The sequence below is a fragment of the Athalia rosae genome, chromosome 2 (assembly GCF_917208135.1).
Source record: "Athalia rosae chromosome 2, iyAthRosa1.1, whole genome shotgun sequence".
Lineage (NCBI taxonomy): Eukaryota > Metazoa > Arthropoda > Insecta > Hymenoptera > Athaliidae > Athalia > Athalia rosae.
Genome location: NC_064027.1, coordinates 24,750,815 through 24,761,484, shown reverse-complemented (window position 1 = coordinate 24,761,484; position 10,670 = coordinate 24,750,815). Strand labels below are relative to the sequence as shown.

The following is a 10,670-nucleotide window of genomic DNA, read 5'->3' as shown; positions in this document are numbered from 1 at the left end:
ATATTTCTATGTGTATACCCATTGGCATTGAGGAAATAAACCTATCGAGGGACTTCGAATCCTGGAAGGAAGCTATTATCTATACAACTGAAACCTCCGGGATATATTTTGCGGACAATCCTTATAACGCGAACGATCGGCTTCCCTATACCTGAACGATCCGAACTTTCATTTGACCGTTAAACTTTAGAGTCATCAAATTTTCATCAAATCACAAAAGTTCGGTTATGTGAATTTCAACCTGCGGGTGAAAACAATCGTCACATTCAGGTACGTACCTCGTTTCGGAGTCGAGAGTAGGATTTTTTTTTTTTTTCTCCTCGCGATTCATAGCGTAAAAATATTACACCGGAAGTTTCGGATGAGGCGTAGCGTAATTGAGAAACTAAAGGAGCCGACGATCCGGAGCATCTTCTTCAATCTTTTTATTCATGTGTCAAATCTTTACTCAAAATACATACCGCCTATTTCGCGTCGGCGGCATCAACGGAGTTTCCATCGTATCCCAGAAAAAAAGAGTCTGCGGTTTTTCGGCACCTAATGGGTAGTGTTTTAGGAAAAGTTGCCGACGTGAACGATCGCGAGGGATTTCATAAAATCTTCCGGTTCTGGACCGGAAATGCTTGAAAAAAAAACGAGACACGAAAGTGCCGAGTCTGTCCGATACGCGTGTGAAATATCCTTTTTTTTTTTGTTTTCGCACAACTAGAAATAGCCAAAATTTCGAAAAATTCATTACCCAATGTTCTCGTGATTTTGTATCACGATCCAAATTGGATCATATTTCACTGCATTGCGCGAAAATACACGGGGTATGATAATACGTACGCGCGTGTATATTATATACATATTCACTGCGAATTTTATATCTATATATATATACATATATATATATAACATATAATATATAGAGACGTATACTCAGGGGAGGTATAATTGGCGTGCACCGCGCGGCGCGTCATACGAGGCCGAAGCTAATATTGGATTAGTTTTTAATTCGGCGTACCCCGTACCGGCTACGTACCACTGTGGGCGTGTTACATACACACACGTATATCCGTACGTAACACATACACTGTTCGTTTGTAACGGAGTACAGAGTGGGAGATATAGTATAGAGACCACTGATGTACGATCAACCATTGATTGCCGGGGCGTGTGCCGAGAGGACCGTATAAACTAGAAGGGGATGAGAGAGTCACGTGCGTTTCCATGGGGTCCTCGATGGGGGTATAACCTGTCTCGACAAAGAGAAAACCGACTCTATTATATAGGTGAACGGACGTCATGGGTGGCATGTACACCGCGACTCGTGAAAAAAAAAAAAAAAAAAAAAAAAGGGGGAACAAAAAGTTCGATCCGATTCGTTTGCTCGATTCGAATTCGTATCTTGAGATTTTCTCTGCGCGAAGTCCGTTTCAAAATGTCAAAATTCGAGCAACAAGTGTCGGGGCTATTCTGGCCTTGAAAATTGATCTCGGTCAAGTGAAGTTTTTAGGGTGCAGATTTCTCACCGTCGGGGGTTGAAAGTTAAACGGGGGAAGAGAGCGGCCGATTTCTATGTACCCGTATAATGACACCTATATTAAGAGAATCGGTTCGGAAATAATTCTAGTGTGAAAAAAAAAAGTACCTAACACTGGACTGGAGAAGATTTTCGATGTTGTGGGCCCTCCGACCGCAAACTATCGGAAATAGAGAAACGGCGAGTGTAGGTAGGTATATAATAGGCATAAGTCTACTTCTGACTCCGTATGCCGCGGGCGGTCCAGATCATACGGACAGGAAACAAATAATTGTTAATGTGGTCGCTTGAAGAAATCCGAAGGTATATATATAGATATATATAATATGAAATTACATCGCTCAAATTTGTACGTAGGGGCTACCTTTTTCCGGAGACATTCACGTGAACGTATCTACTATAATTATTCATCACATAAATGCTAAGGGAATCGACGACAAATATAACGATCGATTCGTTAATTTTTAGTAGATGCAGTTGTGTGAATGTATCATGTAGACGAATGCGCGATCGACGAAATTTTCTCAATGCCTCGCACTTCGATTCCGAAAATTTCCTTACGTGTATTTCGTTAATAGGCCAGAAATACAGATGTATACACGTGGAAGACTTGGTCGTATCGTGCGACCGAGTGGATCATCAGATTCTCGTTTGTACCTCGATTTACCGTATATTCCTAAATAACGTAGGTATTCAGTGGATACGAGAGTATAACCGAAATGTGCATTGGAAAGTGTGAATGTTGCACCAATGTACGAGAAACGTGTATAATAACGTAGAGATAATACATTTTGTTCGATGAGTACGTACATAAATCATAAAGTATGTACAGCGTGCCTACGTGGACTTATAATATACGAATCGATTTTCATACATTCGTTTTCCATCCACTTCAGAGGTGGAGGTGGGGGTGGGGGGGCATTATATTCGGCTACCCGGCGTAAGTCTTTTGGTGGGTTCTCTTGTTTCACATTATCGCGCAAGTAAAGGTAAAAGGTATCACGTCCCGCATGGTATGACAAATGACAAGCGACGCATAAAATAGGTAACAATATAGCCGGGTCAAAAGCGAGACAAGCGTTCTTGAGCGGCGCGCGCCTTTTAGGCCGATTGCTTGATTTATGTATTTATACGCTCCACGCCCGTCTCATTTTACTCACCTACCGGCTCACCTCTCACATCGGTACATACATTTATATACATAAATATGTAATATATATACGAATTCAGCTGTATAACAGGTAATAATATTCATTTCAAAGTTGAGCCCTCCGCTCCGAATCGCGTGTACCCACTCTCAGGCCGCGTAACACCGGGGCGAAAAACGAAAAGCGCAAAATGATCATCCCCCGTCCGCCACGTTATCCCTAAAACATCAAGTGACAGTTGAAACTGTTATTCGTTGACAGTTAAGGGTGTCGGAGGGTTTAACCGCGAGAAAATTCCTTTCAAATTGTCCGTCAGGAGTAACGAAACCGAAAGAGAGGGACGTCGAACTATAGCGACGAAAATAATTATTACGACACATTAAACGAATGGAGTACATATAGATACAACTATTTTGAACTGACTTTACATTCTTTCACGTGGAATATTAATACGAGCTTTCGTCGTTGCTGATGATCTCGAAGTCAATTATTGCAATCACGATTCCTTTCAATTGACGTATGATGTTATAAGGTAATTTGACAGGTAATGACAGATGCAGTTGATCGGATTCGTAACGAACGCGGTTGAACAAAAATCGATGCATCTACGCGTACACGATTTTTCATTTTTTTTACTTTTCATCCCAACGACCAGAAAAATACTTGTGAAAGTAAAAAATAATCGTTCATTACCGAAGGTGAGGATATATTATTTATTCCTATTAATGAAATTATCCCGCGATCCTCGTGTCGAACCAGACTAATTTCTTAGTCTGATCAAATCGAAGCTGGAATTTTAAATGAACCAATCAAGTCAATCGAAATGTTCTAGCTTAGCAAATACATAATTTCCATCACATATATTACACATATATCCCGGTATGGGTATAATACAGCTTTGACGGCTGCTGGGTACCTACTCGCACGGTATGACATAAATAAAGTAGTTAAAAAAGTGTGGGCACTTGTTTCCCGTAACGAGTCGAGGGGGAAACTTATGCTTTAATCACTTATACATCTAACTGTGTACGTCGACATGGATGTACGGGTATACACGGAGCTACTTTATGTTGAGTTTCCCTAGAGAAAAATCCCCCGTTGCGGCGGCGTGATCCTGCAGCAGGACCTGCACATGTAACTTCATCGGGATACCCGGAGAACGGACACGCGTGGACTGTTTCATCTGGAGAGCGGTAAGAAAAAAAAATGGGTAATACATATATATAGATACATATATATATACATTTATTCTACGGTGTGATCCGATCGCAAACTATGTAACGGTTCGCGTATACGTATAACCTGTTAGACAATATGATACAGAAGTGGTGGTACATAGCTTTATGTAGGATATAATAGAGTCCCCGGTACTTGGGGAAATTCCCTCGGGATATTCTCGATGGGAAACCGTTTCATGTACCAACTAGACTATGGTATCTTTATATAGGTGTACGTATGTGCAGATATATATATGTATATATATATATATATGTATATATATATATATATATATACATAGCTAGTTGGGGAATTGTTCCCCGTCGAGTGGTGCCACGTATATAGAGCTCTGTTTCGTGACGACATTTTAATATTTTATGCGATTAAACTCATTCTGACTCGCCTTCGCTAATTGGTTTCTGATTAACAGCCAAGTTTCTGTATAGTGCATGTACATTGAATATATTACATTACTCCATATATTTGTACGTACGTATGCTTTCGCCATCGATATAATTGTTATATATTCTCGCATGCGTTAAATTCGCCGCTATTAATTTATAGTCGTCTGCATCGATTGTATCTCGCATTCATTCGTCGGGTCTTATCGAATCGAGTTTTCGTCGAACGTGCTAACGTTCGTTTACTTCAAAACGATTTCGAAGCGTCGAATCACGCGAGGTATACATATATGCATACGTTGTACATACGTAAATACATACGTACGTATATGTACACATGTACAGACAGATGTGTATTTTAGATACAGATCGAACGATCTGGTAATCCCAAAGATCAACGGTTGTCTCTCGTCGACCAAGTTCCACTCTGTCTTGCGTTGACAGACGAAATCCCCAGATCCCAAGGCAAAGGCTATAGATTTGTATACCTATACAGCAGTCCGTATCCTCCAATCGTATCAAACCGTCATCAGCTATTGGTTATACTTGAACCGTTATAGGGTTACGGAGTTGCCGCTTAATTAATTAATTCTTTCCACCCCGCAGCGCGGGCTGTAGTGTGGATTATCGCAACGCGCGTCTTAAGCGGTAACTCGATGATATCTACAATATGCGTACGGTGTAATGAATTACCTATAAGGTATAGCAATCCGTTAGTTTTATTTATACTTTAAAATATAATTGTACAATATCAATGAAATTAATAGGCGCGACATACGCATCGGACAGTAGGTAGTATGGGTATATTATGATACACGATATAAATTCTTAATAGCCGTTGTCGTTATCCTCGAGGTTGGTCGAACGTCGAAAACGTCCCACGGATGCGAATTCGGGAATCGATGGAGCCGCTCCGGATTGACTGAGAACTTCGCACGGTACAAGGTAGAGCTGGAGGTGAGGGATGAAAAAAATTAACGATAGTAAAAATGAGCGCGGAAAGAATTTCATCGAGATCCCACAAGTTCGAAAATCTTTGAAAATGTTCACCTGATCGGTCGCAGCGGTTCCACGCAGGAGCATTTTGAGCTTTTGAAGTTGACAAGGCGTCGGCAGGTCCGCTATTTGGTTTCCAGCGGGTACCTGAACCCCGGAAGAAGATGAACCGAAATCTTGGAGTCCACCCAAAACTTGAGACGGGTGACCACCCCGTTTACCGTTCGTCCAACCCCGACTGTATTGAAATGTCTGAGCCAGCGACAAAGTCATCATGGAAAGAAGGAAGATCACAAGAGTCATCGTGCAGCGTGCCATCTGATACAAAAATTTCACATATTAACGCAAAATTGAAACGTCAAACCCTGAGTTGAAGGTAGATAATTGTTATTCCCGTCAGCTGCGGTTCAGTTCCGCTTCCTCGTGATATAATTCGTAACGTCAAGTTCGGTCTGCAACCTGACTTTTAATAAGGTATTATCTGAACGCTATCGGCGAATACAACGCTCGCACGGTTTACCGAGTTTTACGATAACCGACTGTTAGCTCGTACAATTTAATGTCTTTTAAGCAACAATTTCCTGTGCACGCCTGGTTCGGAATTTTTAAAAAAAAAAAATTCTCCATTCGTCGCTTTGAGCGTAGAAAATCCACTTTGAAATGATCTTCTAATAAAACAGAGTTCGCGAGTCCATGTTATCGAACATTCATTCGTCGGTCCAACCGACAATCGATTATTCTCTGACGATTGATTTTGACTATAATTTTTGTTGTTCGTCAAAGACTCGCGGAACGTGCAGCTCGACTCGTGAAGCTTGATATGATCTCTACCGCTGCGGAACAACGATCCGTAAAAATAAATGATCGGTACAACAGAGGCAAGACGAATAAATAAAAGAGAAGAAAAACGAAATGTAATAAAAAGTATGCAACCGACGTGAATCTACCGCAATTACTATTCAGAAATAATGATGAAACCCAGCATTTCGCTCTGAAATATAACCCGCGAGAACTAAACTATCGTATCAAAGTATATTCGGTTCAGTTCCCCAACAAATTAAAAAACGCCAGTCGATCTTTTTGCCGATATACCAGTATAACGAGATAGATCGTGGTACTGTGAAAATAATCCGTTTCCTCTGATGATATTTACGAGACATTCGTTTTTTCGGTTGTAATAATGTTTGAGTAGCGAAAAAACGTCGCTCTAAGTCGGGCGGTAAGATGATTTTCGAAAATTTCAGTGGCACCCCGTGGCTAATTCGTGGGCGCCATCGACGCAACGTGCGTCCCTGGTCGTTAAGATAAGAGTAAGTGCTACTAAGTGTCCTCTGGATAAGCAGGGTCCGTGTGCCGTTCGATGCACGCGTCCTTTCGCGGTCCATATTCGTATATACAGATATACCTGTAAGCTGCAAACTTGAACCGAGTCAACTCCTCGAAAATCCTCAGAGAGGTGAGTTCCTCGACTCACAATCTCCTTATGTATTTACTAAGTATATAAAGTATATAGATATATACATGTCTACGGTACTCCATATCCGTCATTCTCTATATAACATTCATTTGTATATATGTATATACCTATATATATATGTACATAGGAACGTACACGTATCCAATATATAAAGCGAATAAAACAGAGCACATCGCATGTGCTCTGGATCGCAATATTGCCCGAAGCTTTCCATTATATTGCTTTTATCGCATTTATATAAAACTCTGCTCAGAATCCACATGGATCATTCTTATTGTTACCCTCAAGATATTTCACTTTTGAGTCAATGTTTTAAGCATTATTATACCGCGGGAGAGAAAAAATTTTTACCCGGAAGTCGCGCAATTATACCGTGTATATATGTAATACATATCCCGTATATACCGCGGTAACAACTCTCGTTATATATCGTACATAGGATTTGTATGTACACGTAGGGATATACATGATACAAAAACGCCGGTGATTTAAATATTTTTTCCGCTATTATTTGTACGGTTGATATATAGATCATCTTTAACAAAGCGTGTTATTTAATGCCCTCAAAAGATTGAGTCGCGGAGGTTTTGAGGCTTGAGAAACGAGTAAAAATGAGAGAAACTTTTTTTTTTTTTTATTTATTGTACAATTATTAGCTAGTTCCTTCTTTATTATAGAGCTAAAATAGTAGAAAAGAATAGTGTGCAATTACTTGAGCTAGAAATTTACACTGTAATCAAGTTTCACCAACGCGATATTGGAGATATTTTTCGAGTGTTGGTGATATAATTGTATAATCTTGTCTTCGGGCGATACAGTTGCCGATTTAACGGTCAATTATCGTGCTAAACTGTACAGAGAATCGCGTTCTATGTCAAATTCTATGGTAACGCGGTACACGAGACAGCTTAAGCTACGCAAGGATTCTGCAATTTTCAACAATTTTTCGAATCGTGTTCCTAAACTTCTTATCATCGTCAGATCTTATCGACGGAGTTATGCTCTGGGAGTAACTTCGCGTGACAGACTAGCTTAACCACAGTCGGCAAAAAAGTGCGTGACATATCTGCGCTCTTTTTTCTGCGGGTAGAACACGGTAACGCCTCAGTTCCGCACAGTAAAGTTTCTACAAATAACCGCTAGTGGACTTTAATTTTGAATTAAGATTCGCGAGCCATACTTTTACTGCCCCCCGATTCGAACAATTCATTCGTTGCCGATCATTTTACTTTTATAATTGATTCGAGTTGAGAAAAACATGTAGTTAAGTGAGATAAGGAAAACGCTCTTCGCCATAATTTATATCGAATTGCCTACCTTGCACTAGAATACACTACAATTTCGGTTATCACCCTTACAACCATCATATGTTTTTATTAAAATCAGTTGCAAATCAAAAACTGGAATGCGTCACACGTGAGACGATGATCGATAAATAGCAATTTTCACGCATAACTATTTTATGCGCGAAATTTTTTAACTCGAAGATTCAAATTCTCTTTTCACTTTTAGATGTTCCAAAAAATCACGTTCATCGCAGATCTCAATCGAGACTATGTTAGACACGGAGTAGGACAAGTCGACGATCTAGTTCCTTTGCGAATATTTTCAGGTATGGAAACACCGAATAAAGTCTCCGATTCAAAAAAAAAAAAAGGATTTTTTTTCATATATTCTAAAACACCGACTCTCTTTCTCTCATTTACACTGAATCGACGTCATGGTGAAAAATTAGAAGCAGAAAGAATGTTGAAAAATTTTGAACCTCACCTCGACTGTTTCAGAATTTTCCTGTAGGTCGAATGTGATCTCAAAATTTTTTGTATTAAAATTCACTTCGGATTTAAATTCGAAGTGATTTAATTCGCCTGCACTTTGGTGGTGTACGTAAAATTATAGATGAATTTATCGTAATTCGAATGAATTTTCGAGTTTCAATTACGGCACAGACGTTCACTGGTGTACAACAGAATACGGTAGTGAGAGATCGTTCTCCAAAAATGATATAGGTAGATGAATATCCCGTATCTCTTCCGTTTGTGAGATCTGCGGTTGCAATGGACCAAGGAGGTTGGCCCGGGTCCTTTATAAGAAGAGTTCTCCCCACGCAGCGCGCTTGCTACCCTTACGGCTACATGGAAAAGGGATGAGGTACATAGGTATATAGCCACCTGTTTTACTATCGTCGAGGGGGTGCGGATATCTGAGCTATTTTCTCGCTGTGTCGAGACGCTAATTTAATTCAAAATAGGTGCGACGTACACACATACGTCTGTATTGAGGTCTGTATTTAAGATTATTAAACCGATGACGTGTAGATAATTCATCGGCCGACATTTCGGAAACAAGCTATCCCCAACGACTCTTTACAATGGAACTGGTAATCAAATTCTAATTATTATCAAGCCATCATTGTTCCTTCGTACCGCGGATGTCTTAATTGGACGATTATGAAATCAGCGCCTTATAATACGCCACGCATCTAATGGTATACTTCGTTTTCATCTAGGAGCTAGAAGATCATTTCCAAGCTTTTAAAAACATCTCCCACCACCTATTACATTGGATAATTACTTTACATGTAGGCGATACAGTTACCCGTGCACCCGCCATTTTGGATGCTCCCACGAGAAACTCGAAGATTGAACAAAAAGTAAATCAACATTGCGTACTAAAAATCGCAAAGAATATCTTTCAACCCGCGATCTCGTACGTTTTTACTTTTGAATTTTGATTCGGATGTATCAACATCCACTGTAGGTGCTAAACACCTCGTGTATATTCATTTCAACGCAGTGATACGTAAGACAGGTGACGAGAAGGTGAGAAATTTATTTGAAGGGCGTAGACAGACAGAAGTAAAAAAGAAGGTAACATTATTTCATTGGAAATCCGGTTTAATGTGTGTTATATTGCAGGATCATCTCTGACTACACTTTTCAATTCGTAACATTCGGTTGCTACGTGTACACGGCAAAAAAATTGGAAAATTATGATCCTGAATATATTGCGCTTCGCGTATACGTCGTTGGAAAAAAAAAAAACAAGAAAAACATAATCGAAAATTCTATGCGAAACAGCGCACGATGACACACGTATCTTTTGATTTTTCCAACCTTTGGGAAAGCGATATTATATTATTTCTCTTCGTGGTTTTTTCCAGGCGGTATATAGCGACGATTGTAAGTCAGCATCGGCTCAAGTTTCTCCCTTGGTTTTAGAACTCGATTGTTTAATACTTGCGTTGTTTCTTCGGATTCTTGTACACGGTATATATACACGTATACGTACATATAATATAAATATAAATAAACATCTTGGGACTTCGCGGCTCGATGTTACGTAAAATTTATTTCACTCCGCGTGCAAAATAATCCATAATAGGCACGTGTCAAAGGAAATGTCAAAAAGCCGCGCGTATACCGCGGATATACATGAAACGATACGGTTGATCAAATTTTATGCTTGCACGCCGCGATATTCACCTATCTCGATGTAACGAAAACCCATCGGAAAATGTTGCACCATGTGATGCAGGGATGAGAAAAAGGGATCGTAGGTATACAGGGTATATTAAAACTGGTTGGAGTAATTAAAAAAGACCCTCGAGAATCGTTTGATTCCAAAGGTATATTTGTAGCAAATATACCTACACGCGGGCACAAGATGTGGGTGAGGAAAATGAATTCGCAATTCCATAGAATCAATTATTTCGAGTGGAGGTGGTTTCAATTCAATGAACATTTCTTTACGATACACCAGAACCCCAAACAATAATCATCTAATATAATTTACAGAACCAACCGCGAAGAGCTGTTGCTTTCATTAAGGAGATTGCAAGTGTTTTTAACATTTGCAGTTTTCTTTTCTTCTTTTTCTTCACCAGCAACAAATCCGTTACACAT

At 39.8% G+C, this 10,670-nt stretch overlaps 1 protein-coding gene across 1 annotated transcript; it reads right to left on the bottom strand.

The window, feature by feature from the left end:
• Positions 1 to 4,993: 4,993 nt before the first annotated feature.
• Positions 4,994 to 8,849, bottom strand: LOC105689094 (pro-corazonin-like). The gene is made up of 3 exons (XM_012405853.3): positions 8,536 to 8,849; positions 5,343 to 5,606; positions 4,994 to 5,243 (listed from the first exon to the last, which is right to left on the bottom strand). Exons 2-3 carry the CDS (start codon positions 5,604 to 5,606, stop codon positions 5,121 to 5,123), a joined length of 387 nt encoding a protein of 128 aa, XP_012261276.2. The 5' UTR covers positions 8,536 to 8,849; the 3' UTR covers positions 4,994 to 5,120.
• Between the last annotated feature and the right edge of the window lie 1,821 nt (positions 8,850 to 10,670).

Bases quoted from the DNA above. Each gene is read 5' to 3' on its own strand.
- LOC105689094 (XM_012405853.3), bottom strand. From the start codon at position 5,606: ATGGCACGCTGCACGATGACTCTTGTGATCTTCCTTCTTTCCATGATG. The intron at 5,244-5,342 runs GTGAACATTTTC...CCTCACCTCCAG, and splicing joins GAACCGCTGCGACCGATCAG to CTCTACCTTGTACCGTGCGA.